This window comes from Aristolochia californica, unplaced genomic scaffold (assembly GCF_029961685.1).
Source record: "Aristolochia californica isolate CCGP_79_NKW_82.1479 unplaced genomic scaffold, dmAriCali1.0.hap1 SCAF_2, whole genome shotgun sequence".
Lineage (NCBI taxonomy): Eukaryota > Viridiplantae > Streptophyta > Magnoliopsida > Piperales > Aristolochiaceae > Aristolochia > Aristolochia californica.
The window spans coordinates 48793710-48811527 of NW_027181881.1; the positions used below are offsets into that span (position 1 = coordinate 48793710).

The window sequence follows — 17818 nt, forward strand, 5'->3', positions numbered from 1 at the left end:
ATAATATTTCGGGTCCGAATGCAGGGAACCGACCCGACGATTGTCTCGTCCGCGCGGAATATTTGTAGCAGCGCAGTTAATTAGGGTGAGAGAACGGGCATTAACGCGACCATGTGCATCCGTGTTTCGACTCAAAAGAACATTCCGTGAGGCCCATGGCGACCTGATAATAATTCCCTAGATCTGGTTACGATGACCCGAAACATGACACGAATGAAGACAGGCGATGAAGTTTGTCAATAGCACCTGAGCGGCGATCAAAGGGATCGGTGCTGGCCAATCGACCGCGAGCGGCGACTGCTACCGGTTTGCTTCTGCTCGCCTTATTTTGCGATTTCTCAGAAATTTCTATGGAAACTAGAATAGCCTCGTCTGTTGCAGATCATGTGGCCTTTCACCCTATTTGGAACTCTCGAAGCACAGCCATGCTTCCTTCTGTCATCGGTGTCTGCGTTCACCAATCAAGCTTCACTTTATGTATTTAAAAACCAAACGAGCCTAAACGCATCAAACAACTCGTAAGATGCACTGCCACGATCATGGCACGAGAAGTGGGAACGTGTCTGTCGAGCTGGAAACGTTACTAAAAAGCATATCTGAAAGGAGAATTCCCAGTTTAAATGATCCCACAAGCTTTGGCGGAAATATGCTCTCCAGCGAGACGGGCCCCACCGTATCGTCGAAAGAAAAGAAAAGAAGAAAGAGTGGCCGCGCAGGCGGAATTGAAGATTTAAGAGTCAACAGAGGAAGGAGGCGGTAATCCCAAATTCACCTTTGTTTGTTAGTCTATTAGATAGACATGTCCTTTGAGGCGAGGAGAAGCTATTTAAATGTATTCAGGAGCAATAATGTGGAGTGAGTAAAAGCCGAGTACCCTTTGGGGATTTCATTATTTTAGAAAGGGATAAAGGTGTGAGAAGGGAGAGGATTTCATAATTTTCTAGTGATAAAACAGAAAGTGGGGCTAGGTGGAGTTGACTGGCCGATGAGTGTAGAATTATTATTATTATTATTTTACCTATTATTTTTATATTGGAGTGTTGGGATTGAGCTGTCCCTCTGCAATTCCCACATTACTAGCGGTTCAGCGCCCACGCAGTAAGCACTCGAACAATCCACCACGCCCTGCTGCTACTTGGTTAAAGAGTAAAAGACGCTGGGGGTGGGGAGAGTCTGCGTGTCCGGAAATGGTTAAAAGAGGGAAAGTAAAGTCCGATCTGGATTCTGACCCTGGTCTCTGGAGCGTGAAAGAAGTCCAAATAGGTTAGACTTGGGGGCATTACGGTGATCATCGTTATCGAGAGGGAAGGAGGGAGGGGGGTTCAAATTGGTTTTCCTGGCCAAAATGTCCATTTAACATTCCTTCCAAGGCCCCACGAGTGGGCTCCTGCCGCTGCTTTTTTTTTTCCAGAGTTGGAAGAGAGAGAGAGAGAAAGCCAGGGAGGATTGGGTTTTCAGCCCTACCCCAGGGTCCGTTCGTATAGGACTGAAAACCCTAACGCAGCTACACTGCCGCACAGAGCCCCCACCACGAACTCTTTCACAAATCTCTCTTTGGCCGTCTCCCTCTGTTTCGCGGTTCCTGCCTTTCGCTCCGCCGCACGTGCGAACGCGAAATCGAGGATGGGGTGACGAGAGGGAGGCTGAACGAGGAAGGGAGAGGCCTGACCGACATCGGTTTTGCTTCTGTTTTTTTCTTCTTCTTTTTTGGTTGCAAGGGGGATATGGAATCGGCGGAGCAAGGGAGAGGAGCAGCAATCTTATCCAACAACGCCAACGGTAGTAATAATAACAGTTCGACGAGCCAACCCGGTGCCAATTCGGACCCTTCGGCTTCTTCTCAGCTTGCCGCAGGCGCCGCCAAGACTGTCCAGCCTCGAGACGGAGCTGCTGGCCACTTCATGGGTTCCATCAAGCCCTCCGCCTCCCCTCCTGTGGACGCCTCGCTTGCCATCTCCACCAAAACCGATGCGGCCCCCTCATCCCGATCCGATTCCTCCGATCCTTCCAAGAAGCTTGCAGTCGCCAAGCGCTCCTCCAAGGACCGCCACACTAAAGTCGACGGCCGCGGCCGTCGGATTCGCATGCCGGCCACTTGCGCCGCGAGGGTGTTTCAGTTGACGAGGGAATTGGGACACAAATCCGACGGAGAGACGATTGAGTGGCTCTTGCAGCAGGCGGAGCCGGCCATCATAGCCGCCACCGGTACGGGCACAATACCTGCCAATTTCTCTACTCTTAATGTTTCTCTTCGAAGCAGCGGGTCGACCATCTCCGCCCCTCCTTCCAAATCGGCGCCGCACTCGTTCCACGGAGCGCTGGCGCTCGTCCCCCACGCTCACGAGTATGACGAGGGAGATCGGAGGATTATGGGTGGAGGACAGGATTCTAGTTTACCGCAGCCAACCATGTTAGGGTTTCAGCAAGGAGGGAGCCAGCAGCACCATCTTAACCATCCTCAGTTGCTTCTATCGTCGGACGATGGAATTCATGCCGGCGGAGGATCGGATTCCGCCGACAACTATTTAAGGAAACGGTTCAGGGACGACTTATTCAAAGATGATAATCCTCCCGCGGCGCAGCAAAACCGCGACGCTTCTTCTTCTGCTTCGGCTTCGAAAGCCATGAGAACCTCCTCTGTCCCAGTACATCAGCAGCAAAGGCAGCAAGAGCAGATGGGCCTCATCCGACCATCTAATGTAATGCCCGCGGCTGCCATGTGGGCGTTGGCAGCGGCCCCAGCACCAACTAGCGGCGGTGGAGCCTTCTGGATGCTGCCCGTCACAGCGGGATCCAATGCCCCGGCTGTAGCCACCGGAGCAGGACCATCCGAGCCGTCCATCTGGACATTCCCCGCCGCCGGACAGTACAGAACGTCGATACAACCTGCAAGTGCCACCCTCCAGTCGCCCCTCCATTTCATGCCAAGGATTAACACCGTCGGCGCCTTACCCTTAGGATCGATGCTGGTTCAGCAACCCGCGGCAGCCGGCGGGGCTTCTCAACATCTGGGGCTGGGAATCTCCGAAACAAATCTCGGGATGTTGGCAGCATTGAACGTCTATAACCGCGGCGGCAGCGGTTTAAGTATGAATTCCGAGCAGCAGCAGCAGCCATTGGACCATCACCAGACGGTTCACGCCCACCCTCAGCAAAGTGACGACAGTGAAGATCATCAAACCAGTTCACAGTAGACGGTACCGGCGACTTCTTTGATTTCGTCGACCCACTTAGCTGAATAGAGATTCATAAGATGAATGTTTATTTATTTTTTCTCTCTTTTTGACTGCTCATTCTTAGCTTTAGCTAGTAGGAGTGTTGTGATTTTCCTTTTGCGCTGCAGATTAGACAGAGAGAGAAAAAGACAAAGAAAAAAGAAAAAAAACAGAGTTGAGATTTGAGAGAGTGCCCCAACATAATCCTCTCAATCGGAATCGTCCTTTCCTTCTCTAATTTCTGTTCTTCTCCTCGGATTTCCTTTTTTTTTTTTTTCGTTCTTTTCTCTTCTTTCTTTTAGTCTGGGGAGTTTGATTAAGCTTATTTGTTTGTCGGTCCAAAGGACCAAACAGTGGGGACAGTCCAGAGCTTGTATAGAGAGGAATTTGTTTGTGTAGTAGTGAGAATTCTTTGTTTGTATGAGAAGGGAAAAGGGAAGACAACTTAAAAAATCTTAAAAAGACAACCTCTAAGAACTGTTTCTTGTTCTTCTTGTTTTGTCTGGGTTTTGAAATTTTATCTTTTTTATTCTTCCCCGCCCCATCTTCTGCCTAATTATTATTTCTTCCTCTTTTGGATGAGCTCGGCGTTCCCACGATAATCGAGATTCGTCTCTTCATGGGTTCCCACTACCCACCTCCTGGTACTAAGGCTGGTTTTGTTCGCTTCTTTACACCCTAATCTTTAATGTCTAAATAAATAAGGAATCTGTTGCTGCTGTATGTTCCTCAATTGGTAAGACATACTCGCTCCCTTGGGTAAGAAGATGGAAGGAGTGCAGTTCACACCCTATAGAGGATGATACTCAGACCCTTTTTGACTAAAAAGCCCTCTCAGAAGAGTGAAGACGGATGGTTGAACTTACCACGGCCTGTCTCCGCTGCGCGCTCCTACTTTTTCGCTCTCGTATGTATCGCTGTCAAGACAAGCATGACTCCTTGAAGTTTGCACCGGCAGCACCACCAACCAGGCCATGGTGGACGGTTAGCTCGAATTTCAAAGGAAGGGTAATTCAGTAATTCATGAGGAACAAATATTTAGAGAAAAAAGTGAAAATGGGCCCTTGCTTCATAAAGGCCCAAGACATTGGTAATTGGAGCGACGATTATTGGATTGTTTCATAGCGGTTAAAATTTAAAAACTTCAAAATAATCTCACAACAGTGTACGGACTCTCTTCTCGTATTTCGTGTGTCTTCATCAAGAGGGGCATGTTTTGTAAATTCCTGGGGTCAGTAAGTGTACGGTTGTACGCAAACAAAAGCAACTGTAATGACAAAAGGAAGCCCACCATTCGTACAGGCCCACATTGAGGAAAGAAACGAGGGGAGGTCGGCGAACATAAATCCATGTGTTCTCCTTTTTGTACTCGTAAAGGAAAAAAACATAAAATTAGGGCAAATGGTCGACATTCGAAGTCATTCTTAATCTCGGTGTTGTTGGTGACGACATTTTCGAACCCATCAATCTTCGTGGCATCTGATACTGGGGCCCACTTGTGGCTGTTGGAGCGTGGAGGGTTATTTTTGTCTATTGAGATTTAAAAAGAGATTGACATGAGAGGCGGGCGGTGGGGTGGGAGGACAGGTTGGCGCAGAGTATCAGAGATGGGGGGGTCTGATCGCGCTGTTCACACGTGCCTTTAACTCATTGGCTGTGTGTTTTTTTATTCCTCTTGACTTTTCAAACTTCCAAGTCCAAAATTATGGGTTGGAAAAAACGGAAGAAAATATTTACACGAGTTGCCACGGCAGTAAGACGATCGTGACTGTACACGTGGGGGAAGGAGAGATCTTCCTGAATAAGTCGCATCCGACAGCGAGATTTGCCTTTTTCGCCAAGTCTGGCTCGTGTGAACGCTCTGGCAAATCTGAGGAGTTTAGAATATACAGTAGTAGTGTACAAAAGACCTCTTTACTGCCTTACTGTCTTGCTCTTTATTATTCTATCTAAAGAAGAAGATTCTGTCCAATAGGGCCCTCATCCGATTTCTGGCGTTCCTGCCAGTGGACCCGACTCAGAAACCGGTTCAGGCCGTGCCGCGCTGTTTCTCCAATGTCATCGTCCGGTCTTTTCGTTTGAAGCGTTAATTTCTTAATTGCGTACTCGTCGTGTTCCCTGGCTTTCCACTGAAAAACAAAGAAGGAGACGGCGATGCTGTGAAGCCGAACTTCTGGAGACGAAAAGTCTTAAATTCTCCGTCCCTAATAAAACAATAGAAATAGCCCTCGCCGTATTTAATTGAGCGAAAATTACTTCGAGATTCCTCCTTTTGAGCTGCGAAGACCGTTCCGTGGATCACTTGGAGAAAGAGAAAGCAAGGATCGATGGGTTCAGCTCGATCGGGGAAGAATCCGATCCACGCAGTTGCCACATGGGTGAAGCGCCAGCCTCCAAAGGTGAAGGCCTTCTTGGCAGTAATCGCCGGAATGGCTTCTCTCGTCTTTCTTCGATTCGTTGTCCACGACCACGACAACCTTTTTGTCGCCGCAGAGGCATGTCATGCCATGGGCATATGCGTTTTGATCTACAAGCTAATTAAGGAGCGCACTTGCGCAGGTTAGTTTCTCGATTTCTTGTAAGTGCTGTTTATAATAACTATTGTTGTTTGGAATTTTCTTTTTTTCTGGTCGGATTTACTACCCATTAGACAAGCTGCTCCATTATTTATGTATATATATATTTTTTGTTTTATAAAATGATAAGTATAAAGAAAGAGAAACGGTCAAACACTGAATCAAATATTCTACAAGAGTAAACTTGTCTCTTAAGAAGGGTTCTCGTTTCTAGTGGCTGAGCCAAATTGGCTTCGTAGTGCGTTCTGTTGTTTAGGGGACTGCCCGCTCTAGAAGCTTAATCAGTATAACAAATTATCGTAATGGTTTAATACTTGTCCTTTTTCCTGTCCTCAAATTTAAGGTTATATGAAGAGTTGTATAAAATCGTCTCTTGTATAAAATCATCTCATATTATGGTTCTGAGCCAAGATTCCCGCATATTGCGGAGAGGTTAGCGCGTCCATTCATACCTGTTTTGCTACTATGGATAGAACCTAAAGGTTACCTTTTGGGTATCTGTAATTGTTCTCAGGCAATCAAGTGATAATATACAGATCGTTTTCATAATTCTTCTACTTGCTGTCTACCAACTACTGGTTGTTTACAAGAGTTAGCTGGGTAATTTACTTGTCAACTAACTTTTGTACTGTTGTGGAGTGAGAATGGATTGGCTCGATGACGGGTTATGTTGTAGAGATTGGAATGGGATTATGATCATTGATCCATAAGTACTGCTAAGCTTGGATAACTTACTGAGTCTTTTAGATACTTTTGTTCTATTAATACCATCTACTGTTGTTTTTACGTTTGTACCTGACTGATTATGTGGCAGGTCTCTCACTTAAATCCCAGGAGTTGACAGCAATTTTTCTAGCAGTCCGTCTCTACTGTAGTTTTGTAATGGAATATGACATACACACGTTGCTGGATACAGCTACATTGGTCACGACTTTGTGGGTCATTTATATGATCCGGTTTAAGTTGCGGTCTAGCTATATGGAGGAGAAGGATAACTTTGCCATATACTATGTGGTACATTTTGGGCTTCTTTATTATATAGAGAATTTGATGAAGTTTTTTTCATTGATTAGGCAGCGGTTGTTACTGCCGTAATATTGCTGACCTTAACTCCGCAACTTTTTTTTCCTCACAATTACCCAATGTTATCATCTTAGATTTCTGTCGTTCAGAAAAACAACTTTTCCTTTTCTGGACTTAACATTTTCCTCATTTTCGATACGCGGTCCTGACCATTTCAAGCTATGTATCTTTTGATAACCCAAGAAATTCTATATCTTTAGTTCAAGTATAAATTCAATTTAAATGGAGGAACTACAGAGATATTTAAAAATGGATAGATCTCCAGAGAAACACTTCCTATATCCACATCTTTTTCAAGATTTCATTGATCAGGCAGCTTGTGTTGCTGTCATTTTATTGCTGACCTTAACACCCCAACTTTGTTTCTCACTATTATTATTTTTCAGTTTATCGGACATGTTGATAACTGTAAAAAGTTCTCCTTTGCAGTCATTAACTTTATATTTTCACCATTTTTCATATGCTCTTCAATCTTAAAAGAAAGTTGGCATAGGATGATAGAATTCAATTTTTGGCTAGAGGGAGCTTTGTTCTCTCAGATTTTTTTTCTTGTTTAGTTGCCTTGATAGTGTCCATGGTTAATGTATTCCATTTGGTTGTAACATGTCATCCTCTGGGTGTTGTTGGAATTGACAAATAAGTGAGTGAATGAGATGCACTTAGTGTAGGATTTTGTAGGATGCACCATTAAATGTCAAACAAGTAGAGAAATTATTTTTCATTTATGTTAGCAGGATCACATGCTCTTTTACTTGCTGCATGAAACTATAGTAATTCCTTTTCATTGCTATTGTAAAGATATGTTTCTTTTGAAATAGTGAAATTGTTCAAATGATTATTTGCCATTAATTATGTTGCATTTGTGGACTATTCCGAGTTATATGCTGTTGACTAATAGCAATTTCATGTAGTTGATACCATGTGCTGTGCTCGCTCTTCTTATTCATCCTTCAACTTCTCACAATTTTGTGAATCGAATCTCTTGGGCCTTTTGTGTTTACTTGGAGGCCGTGTCAGTTTTGCCCCAGTTGCGTGTTATGCAAAATGCCAAGGTACTCTCTGAAATACCTTCTCATCAATATTATATGCTTAAGTGGCTAGTTTTTTGAAAAATATTTAATAATCAATGTGTTATGCAGATTGTTGAAACATTTACAGCTCATTATGTCTTTGCATTGGGCATTGCTCGGTTCCTCAGCTGTGCACACTGGGTACTCCAGGTATGATCTTCGAATGATACTTTTTGCTGTGGACTTAAAAGCTTATATTTGATTTTCTCTTACTCATCAATCTCACGGAGGTCTCCCACTGATATGCAAATTTGCAGAGTAGTAAATCTTAAAACAGGGAAAGATAGCAAATTGTAATTTTGACACTTCAAAGAGACACTTTTGTGTGTTGTGAAGTACAATATTGGTGCAGTTGAAATCAATATATATATATATATATATATATATATATATATATATATATATAATTTTTTTTAAAAATAATTCAGGTTTTGAAGGATTCCAAAGAGGACTTCTCTTTAAAGAGAACAAGAGTTTAATGTTTCTTCATAAAAGGGCTCTAGTCAAACTCCTCATAACAGAGGTAAAAAAAAAAAAAAAGGTGTTAAAAGGTGATAAGAAAATGTTGTTATTAATTTTATTTTAGAATCTTAATTTTGGAAATACCGTCTGTCAGGGCATTAAATCAAATGTTTTTGCCTGGTCTAGTACGTTTAAAATTGAGTATATATTTATTTTTTTCAAGATTTTTTTTAATATAATATGAGATGCATGTGTTTGTGTTTTCGGGATTCATTAAAAAATAGTATAAGGCCTCACCAATATGGGTAAGTGATTGAAAATAAAAAAAGAAAAGTTGTCGAAGTTTTCTTTCCTAAAAGTTTGCTTCTATTATGACCTGTTTGTTGGTTTCTTATATTGAAGGTCATGGACAGTCGTGGATACCTTTTGAGTGCACTAGGCCATGGTTTATGGCCTTCTATGGTCCTTCTTGCAGAGATCGTCCAAACATTCATCCTGGCAGACTTCTGCTACTACTATGTCAAAAGGTGTCTCTTCTTAAATCATCCTAAATTGTTAACCATACAGATGTGTTCCTTATATTTTGTCACTCTCTTCAATATTGTTAACCACAACTATCAACTGAATTTTGCAGTGTTTTTGGAGGCGATCTTGTTTTGAGGCTTCCTTCCGGTGTAGTCTGAACAATTACCAGCTGAAGTTGGATATTTAAAAACTTTTTCAACTCTGTAGATATTATAATCAGTTCTGTTGAGAATTCAAATGTTAAATATTCGCTTAAGATAGTCATTCCTGGCTGATCTAGGTTGTTCTTCTCCAAGTAAATGAAGATGACGAGTTTTAGATAAATAATTAAATCTGAGTTGGCACATTCGTTTCTTTGTTGCCCCAATATGCATCTCAACAATGATCGTTCTTTATCCTCCTCCTCTTGCTTGTTTGCCTGTCTGCTTGAGCATAGACAAAGAGGATAGTTAGTAAAAAGAGTCAAACAGCAATAGCAAGTCTGAAATTCTTGAATGTGGAGTACTTCTTAATTTGTACTTTCTATGCTTTACTGTCTACCAAATCGCTCTATATATGATGTGTGATGCATCCCTTGTGTCAAAGGCAGAGGGTACACAGGCAATAGTCGCAAATTGCTGAATTTAAAACCTTGAATTGAAGCCAACATTTTCATCGTTTCTAAAACAAAATAACCCAACATCGAAGAAAAGTACTGGGATCATCAATTACAGGTCCGCAGGAGGTCTACATGGTACGACAATCTTGAACCTCTCTATTGCATCCCTTTTGTCAGGTCCGGGTCCCTGAAGGCGTCAAGCAGCAAAGTAGAATTAGATAGAGCAACGTGAAGCGATTAAATGACTGCATGACTAACAGGTTTATTTGTAACACCTTCTGATGTGATCAAGAATGAGAAGCCTTGGTCCAGGTGGGATTTTTACATCTCTGAGGGCACTGCAACAGATTAAGACAAATAAAACAATTATCTATTTTCTGATTGCCAAAGGTTCTGAAATTTTTTACTCTGTTACCTGATAAAGAACAAAAAAAGCGAAGGGTAATTCTGCTAACCTATCTGTGAGAAGTGGTAAAGTATTGTCTGTCAGCAACCCTTTCTTGAAGTTCTTTTCATAACTATGTAGGCCAAGGTTTGTCAGCATGCTCCTCGTTCTGGCATAGAATATGTCTTCAGTTGGTGGTTGAGAGAACTTTTGACCCAACTGAAAAAGGGAGATAAACATACAATGCATCAAGGTGACATAAAACAGTACCATCAAGGTGAGACGACCAGCTAGTCCTTTAGGGTCTGTTTGGAACCCCATGGAACAGAAAATAAAATAAAATGAGAGTTTGTTAGTGAAAAGGAGAATTTGATCATTATCCCATTTTCACTAACTATTTTTGGGAATAATAATGGTCAAATTCTCAATTTCTTTTCTTTTCTAGGGGTTCCAAACAGACCCTTCAGGTTCGCAAACAAAGACAGCAGCAATCTTGCTCTAGGCTTTGGAACTGTGTAGCTCAACAATTGAATAGGTTTTTTTTGGGACTTACCGTGTTCAATCTCTGCCTAACCAAAAAAAGATGTAATTACCTTTTTCATGCTTATCTATAAGGATGCTTCTATCTTTTCTTTTAAACTAATATGAGCCACTTCACAAGGAAAAGATAAAGAGGCCATAACATCAGAATTTCACTTAGTATGCAAGATATTCAGAGTCCAAGAGTGAGATGCAGCAGCCATAGAATTATGAATTTATATCTTTACAGAAAAAAAGCTATATGTGAACAATGTAATATAATTTTCCCGCTTTTCCCACTTTTTTCTTTTTTCGATTTGGGACAAAAGTCCAGCAAGTAAATTGAAAAAGCCTATACAAATCAGAGAATGACCACAGGAGCCGCAATCGGGTCAAATTCTTCACGATAACAGTTCTGGACCAAACTGACAGGCTCAACAAAGAATAACATTCAAATACATATATCTTCATTAATCTTTAAATTTGTGATTTACATACAAATTTCAATTCTCACAGGCTTCAAATTTTTCTATACTGCTGTATGGAGCTGATAGAAGTGTGCAGATGGTAATAATTAAAACTTATCAATTTGTAACAGTTCTTAAAATCCACTTTTATTTTATTAATAAACTGCTAGCAGCCAGCTGAAGCTGCCTCCTTACATCTCTGTTGGATTACATCTCTGTTGGATTATTTTCTTTTTCCAAAAATCAATATAGAAATACACCTTTAACTGGTAGAAAATGTTAGAATGTTAATGGTTGATCTTGTTAGAATAAGTGTATAAATCATTAAAGTGTTTGTGCATTTTTTTCTAAAAAATATTAAACAAATTCCCTATGACCTCTTGTACACTATCTTTCTGGAAATGCAGATGGCAAAATTCAACATAAATGCTCTTAAAGAAACAACACTATTTCTGTGGTTCCCCACCTTGAAAAGACCACCCTGAACAAGAGCAAAGAAAAGCCCTGATGAGATTACATTGGCCACCTGATTGGGGCCACCCATGCCGCTAACTAGTGAAAACATAGCTCCAGATCCAAAAGCTGCCACCATACTGCAATATACAGCAACATGACAATCACAATAAGTAACATATTTAACAAACAAACACTATGTTGATTTAAAAAACTAATAAGGTCCATCTATAATCTTATTTTATAATGTCAATATTGGCAATCCTCATCTGTACTTACTAAACTCATTTAACCTTGTTTGAACAGAAAATCAAGCACATAATCATCAATCAGCAAGATTGATGCATATATTAAAGTAATTTATGTAGTCTCCAAGGAATTGGATGTCAATTCATCAGACAAAATCCAGAACAATGGAGCCATTTCCAGGAATCAAATGTCTCTATTGAAATTATGCTTGGTCTTTCAGAAAAAAGAAGTTATACAAGGAGGAGGCCTAACGGACAACTCAATAAGTAAATACCAGCATAGAAATATTACATGTTTTACCCATGTGATAATGCTTAGTATTTGGGTGAATAGGGTTAGACATTTGCTTTCTGATGAAGTACAAAAAAATAAGAAACGATTACCAGAGCATATGGACAGCCATTATTAAAATAATGCTCAGTACATTACTCTTATGTTTATAAGAAATCACTCTTCGAATAGTATTCCTTGATCCAAGTTTTCAACATTTTCTAATTTACAACTGAATAAAACATGTATATAACGGACCTCCAGATTCTAGGAAAGATATCCATTGTAAATTCTACTATCTGAATCCCATCCTAAGTTCCATATGATATAATACTAATCAATCTCTCATTTTATAGTGTTTGGTGAAGAAATCTTACATTCTGGTAAAACAGACTCCAGATTTGCTTTTACAATAACCCATTCCTTGTATTTAAGTTATTGACGGGTAATCGTACTTTATATTAAAAATAAATGGCCAAAAAAGGCCATAGGGAGAAGAGACCTTACCTGCCTTGGATATCTTCAGCTCCTCTTATTCTTTTCATGACACATGAGAGACCGGCATTTACTCCAGTCATGACAGCAAAATTGCGGGCTTGGACCAAGGGACCCCCAGAAAGAGCCTATTTCTCAAAACATAATTCATTTGATTATTTGAATTACAATAAGAAAATAGAAAGAGCAAGAATTTTTTGTTAGCATCACTAATTCATTCAAACTTTGTTAGTTAACCAAAGATCCTAAACCAAGGAATGAGTGCTAAAATAAAAGCAGTACAAAGCTTGGTCCTACAATAGAATATGAACACATATCAATTATCATGTGAGCATGCTATGTACTTTCTGTCTCAAAACACCTCTGGACCCACATATACTGCCATAAAGAACATCTTTTGCAGCAATTTTCATCAATAAAGAGACAATGCTAGAGAATATGTTGTTTGTAGACTAATAGTAAATAAAGAGACATTTCAATGGAATAGGTCGTTTGTAGATTATTAGTGTTAAGTGGCAAACCTAGACAAGGCATAAATAGGAAATTACAAGGAGGCAGGTCTTAGAATCCAAGTGTTTCAAAGTTAATCCAAAATTTAACATATGAATTGCAACTTGAGGGGTCCAAAATTCAACAGAACTTGTCTCCAGTGGCATTGGGGTTGAAGTTAAAGCTCAGTCCTTCAAATGCAGGAGAATCAACAAGGATGTAATGTAACACAAATAGATATAGATGGCCGATGTGGAGATGAGCAGTTGGGATACTAAACAACAAGCACATGCAAAAAAGGATGAAGGAAAAGTTTTCCGAGATATGTGTTAGCTGAGCAATGCTTTATTCAACAAACATTAGGTTAGTCAAGAAGCACTATCTGCAGAAAATGCAAGTAGTAGAGTGAGAATGCCATCACGAATCTATGGAGAATATACAGAAAGAAATTAAAGATTAACAACCGGAGAACAATAGGCAGTGGCAAGACAGAGCTGTTTGAGATGACTGTTAGCTCAGCAATGCATTATTCAACAAACATTAGGTTAGTCAAGAAGCACCATCTGCAGAAAATGTGAGCAGTAGATGAGAATGCCAAAACAAATGCATGGAGAATTTAAAGGAAACAAATGAAAAATTAACAACAGGAGAACAATAGGCAGTGGCGAGACAGCTGTTTGAGATTGGTGTATATGCATATTCAATAGAGACCTAAAAGCAGCAGAATAAAGTATTTTTGGTCGAGAGACCAGCAAGAGACAGAGAATCCCAAAATTGTCAGAGGCTAAAGTAGCAATGAAAGACTGTTAAAAGTGGTCTTAGTAAAAGACCCAGGATATGGAAGAGTAAAATAGAGGAGCAATTATGAAACAAGACTGATGACAATAATGACAAGTAAAGGCTACCAATATAATTCAAAACAATTTGGGACAAGAAAGAACTACCTCAACTGAATTATAAACCAAATAAACTGAGAAAGTCAACAAGCTTGCAGTGATCATTTGCTGGTTAATGATATTATCAACCTCATGTAAATTCTGCCAGTCCTTAATGGCATTCACAATAATGTAGTTTTTTTTTCCGACATTTTTAAGCTCCTAAAGGTCTTACTTACTGCCAGGGTCAAGTTCTTCAAGTTTGACTGCTACCATCTTGTAAACTTCATGATACTTTGTCATTCAAATAAACAACTGATCATTTGCTTCTTATAAACCACTGACGGTTAACAACAGAACACTCCAAAGCTGCTGTCTGGGTGTGCACCTGACTACTCGGGAAGAGTGGAACAGTTAATATCTGGCAGGAATCAAGGATCATGAAGAATGCTCATTTGTGCCAGATGTATCCCGAGAATGTCCATTCTTGAGGGATCCACACCAAAGTACGCATAAATGAGGCCCTCACTAGGTGGCAAACTCAAAGCTCATCAGCTGAAATTAGGTATGGATCCTCTTCAGGAACTCATGAAAATATCAGAGGTTACTAGATATCCCATTTGAGAAGGTTTCATAGGCAGAAGCAAAACCTAGACCAAGCATATTACTAGTTTAGAAAACTTAGGTCACAATCGTCACTGGTTCCTCTTTTCAATGAGGTAGAGGAGGCTGAGGCCAGTGTTGAATACTGAATCCATCGAATCTTCCTGTTACCAAGAAGAAGCATGGGCGTTCAACTGTGCCTCCTCTTTAAATTGGCCAAAATTTTGATACACTTATACAGGACCATAGTAATTGGAATTTTTAAGAAATACGACATGTTATCAATATGAACGAGTACGATTGACGGAATTTGAAAGTATTGCATGTCGCAGGTTGAAGCGTGGTTGCCAACTCTAAATGAAGCAGGGCAAAGATTCAGCCATAGTCTATTTACCCTCATCGCCACAGCATAATACAATAATTAAAAGAGATCCAACCACGATTTGGCAAAGAGAAATACCCAGAGGGATAAAATTATGGCATACAAGAAGATAAATTCCTTAACCCAATCCAGCAGATTAAATAGATAAAGTTGCGTCTGCGATTTCTAGCAGAAAGAGAAGATTTAGAGAAAACAAATTTAAGCAAAGTGGATTGTTTCTTTCCAAAAAAGTCGAAACTGAACGGATAACCAAGACCTCGCATCTCTAAACACAAATAATTATCTAAAGGAGAGTAGCATCTCCGTTTCATTTCTTCCAGTTTTGTAGACTAACCTGCGCTTGCTTGAAGGAGGCCATGGCTTGCGGGTTGAGAGCGGCCTGGGGCGGAGGGGTCGGCATCGAGGCCGAAATGTCGGAAGAGAACGTTCCCATAATCCCTCCGATAGCCGCTCCTTGAGCAGCGCCGGTAGCAGTCACGATGGCGGCCTCTACCGGCATGGACTGCTTGGCGAGCCATGCCCTGAAGTTCGTTTCGAATTCCTTGAACTTATCCTGCACCACTGCTATTGGGTTCGTCTGAAGCTTGCCCTTGAACACCTCTATCATCATGCCCTCTTGTCTACCTTCCATGACTCCTCTCAGCTCCTCTTAGCAAGCTGTTGAGTGTTGAAACCGAAAAGGATAAAGTAAGGAAGGCGAGACAAAGAGTTAGAAACAGTGGAGACTATATAGTCGGCTTTTATAAAAGGGTTTTGGGGGTTTTGGGATTCAATTTCGTAGGTAAAGACAATCAACTACGAGAAAGAGAAAAAAAAAAAAAAAAAAAGATCAGTCTATCTCATCATTGTTGAACACTAAGAATGTTTTACACCGTTTTTAACAATTTTTTATATTAAGATTTTAATATAAAATTTTATGTTGTTAATTTTAATTTCTAAAAAATCAGAGAAAGTTGTAGTTTTAATCAGATATTGTTTTGCAAAAAAAATTCCAAAATTTTGTCTTAAACCTAAGTAACATTCATTGATTTACAATAGGTTACTTTGGTCTATTGAACAATTGAGGTTAGTAGAATTTTCTGCAAGGTTATTCAATTAAATTTAAATTTTGAGTTAATGTCATATGATGGATCGAAAACCTGATAGGAGTCAATAGTGCCGACTTAACCATGTCCTATCAGTAGAGAGAGATCGATTAAATGAGCCTTCGTCTTCTCCGATGACTAAGATACTGTGAACAGTCCTCAACTTGGGTCCCCCAACTGGAGCAAGCATGGGGACCCATTTTTACATGGCCATGGTGATTGCCTGATTGGTGCGGGAAGAAATTAATCTGATGTCGCAGTGGGCTGTCGTTTGGACTGTCCTGACGGCTTCACTCACCGTCAAACTACACAGAAACCAGGGACCAAATGCATCGTTTTTTTCTTATTTGGCCTCTTGATGTATGCTGGGTAAACAGCTCACAGGACCTGTAAATCACCACACGTGAGTCTCCAACAGAGATTTTTAATGAGAAGAGAAAACGGGACAAGAATATGTCTATATAAGAAGCCTTTCTGTTTCTGCTATTTTATCACCGTTTCTCATTGATCCGTCTCCCATTTCCGGTATGGTTATCGGTGCAAAGGTGCTCGTCTTTAGTTTCTTCGTCTTCTTCCTTCTTTGTGTTCAGGTAACCATTCTGATCTCTATACTGTTTAAGCGGCAATTTTACATGCGTACCTCGAATTCCTTACTATAAAATGATACAGTAGCTGTGCCTCATCTGCTAGAATTTCTCAAAATGCAGGTTGTTTCAGGAGCCCCTCTCGATAATGTGAGTTGAACCTCCTCTGTTCATCGTTACCTACCTCTTTTAGTGAAAATTTTATCCTTTTCGCATGGGTTCTCAATTATTACCTGTTTATTTCAGGTCAAGGAAGGAAGTGAACTGACTGAGCGGATAAATGCCAATGGGCATGAATCATCAATATGAAAGCAAGATAGACCTCTCTGCTTAGACTAACGTTTAACTGGGCATAGTTAACTACTATTTTCATTCCATATTATAGGATCAAACAGAGCATCTGTCACTTCACTACTGCTGTCAACACAGAGATGCGATACTAGGGTTCTTGGGAGGTGCTCATCTGGACAGTACAAGGAATCCAAGAGCATAAAATCTCTGCTTGCAACGCTAAAAAGCACCTCCGCCCGTCTTATTTTCCACATATTTAAGAGGAAAGCATTTATTTATTGATGCATTTCACATGAGTTATAAAGAGTAAAGTTTGAAGCGTCAGGGGCACTTGGGTGTGCCGCCGTGAGTCTTCATATTGGCGTAGCAGGGGCAGACATCCTTGTGGCCGGAAGTCCCCGGCGGGACACAGTGGCACCTCTGGCAGCAAGTGTTACAAGCCCTTATACACATCTTGTGCCTCGAGGCCTTACTGCACCTGGTTTCACACGCTGAACCGCAGTCTGCATTTTCCAACACGAAAAGGGTCGATTTTCAATTCAATGGCTATTCCAATCCGAACAGAATTAAGAAGAATTCATTACTTATTGCTTCAACCGCCCATCTTCCTCCGCTGATGTACGTATTCAACTGTTGAAAAATTCAAGTATATATTGTTAGCCATATCAAGAGAATACAAGGATCAGATATGCATTCCAGTTCGAAGATGTAGGGAAAACATCATGACGGATGTATTGGGAAGGAACTCACCTCAACCACAAGCAAGAAGATTAAGAGTGCGGAGATGGTCTTCACCTTCACCTTCCCCATACCAGACACCTAGTACATGGATGAAGAAATGCCGAGGAGTTAATATAGATCCACGCTTGCACCGTTCCCTCGTTAATCTGGGTGATTATCACTACACAGAGCGTATTTTGTGGCGAAATTATGATCACGATGAACTTACCTGATTCGGAAACCCTGGGATGGCTTGGCCTGCTTTTTTTTTTTTTTTGATAGTTACATGACGATATGCTGGTAGTCACCACTATCCATTGGCTTTATCTTCTCCGTCCTCATAAACTGAGTAGAAAAAGTTGAAGGTCCTTGCTGGTAAAATGCATGGGATAAAACTGGCACTTCTTTAGCATTGTGACAGA

General features: G+C 40.7%; 3 protein-coding genes across 3 annotated transcripts; 2 read left to right on the forward strand and 1 right to left on the reverse strand.

Moving 5' to 3' along the window:
* Positions 1 to 1494: 1494 nt before the first annotated feature.
* LOC137955914 (transcription factor TCP8-like) lies at positions 1495 to 3453 on the forward strand. Its single transcript, XM_068803136.1, has one exon. The coding sequence runs from the start codon at positions 1725 to 1727 to the stop codon at positions 3192 to 3194; it is 1470 nt and encodes a 489-aa protein (XP_068659237.1). The 5' UTR covers positions 1495 to 1724; the 3' UTR covers positions 3195 to 3453.
* A 1873-nt stretch (positions 3454 to 5326) lies between these two features.
* LOC137955795 (uncharacterized) lies at positions 5327 to 9277 on the forward strand. The gene is made up of 6 exons (XM_068802917.1): positions 5327 to 5774; positions 6606 to 6805; positions 7786 to 7926; positions 8014 to 8094; positions 8809 to 8933; positions 9041 to 9277. Exons 1-6 carry the CDS (start codon positions 5543 to 5545, stop codon positions 9087 to 9089), a joined length of 828 nt encoding a protein of 275 aa, XP_068659018.1. The 5' UTR covers positions 5327 to 5542; the 3' UTR covers positions 9090 to 9277.
* A 182-nt stretch (positions 9278 to 9459) lies between these two features.
* On the reverse strand, positions 9460 to 15416 carry LOC137956740 (chloroplastic import inner membrane translocase subunit HP30-2-like). Its single transcript, XM_068804344.1, has 6 exons — positions 15051 to 15416; positions 12380 to 12495; positions 11367 to 11493; positions 9985 to 10133; positions 9805 to 9867; positions 9460 to 9716 (listed from the first exon to the last, which is right to left on the reverse strand). The coding sequence occupies exons 1-6, from the start codon at positions 15345 to 15347 to the stop codon at positions 9686 to 9688; spliced, it is 783 nt and encodes a 260-aa protein (XP_068660445.1). The 5' UTR covers positions 15348 to 15416; the 3' UTR covers positions 9460 to 9685.
* Positions 15417 to 17818: the final 2402 nt, after the last annotated feature.

Bases quoted from the DNA above. Each gene is read 5' to 3' on its own strand.
- LOC137955914 (XM_068803136.1), top strand. From the start codon at position 1,725: ATGGAATCGGCGGAGCAAGGGAGAGGAGCAGCAATCTTATCCAACAAC.
- LOC137955795 (XM_068802917.1), top strand. From the start codon at position 5,543: ATGGGTTCAGCTCGATCGGGGAAGAATCCGATCCACGCAGTTGCCACA. The intron at 7,927-8,013 runs GTACTCTCTGAA...TGTGTTATGCAG, and splicing joins GTGTTATGCAAAATGCCAAG to ATTGTTGAAACATTTACAGC. The intron at 8,934-9,040 runs GTGTCTCTTCTT...TGAATTTTGCAG, and splicing joins TGCTACTACTATGTCAAAAG to TGTTTTTGGAGGCGATCTTG.
- LOC137956740 (XM_068804344.1), bottom strand. From the start codon at position 15,347: ATGGAAGGTAGACAAGAGGGCATGATGATAGAGGTGTTCAAGGGCAAG. The intron at 11,494-12,379 runs GTAAGGTCTCTT...TGTATATTGCAG, and splicing joins GCTGAAGATATCCAAGGCAG to TATGGTGGCAGCTTTTGGAT. The intron at 9,868-9,984 runs GTTAGCAGAATT...AATCTGTTGCAG, and splicing joins TTACCACTTCTCACAGATAG to TGCCCTCAGAGATGTAAAAA.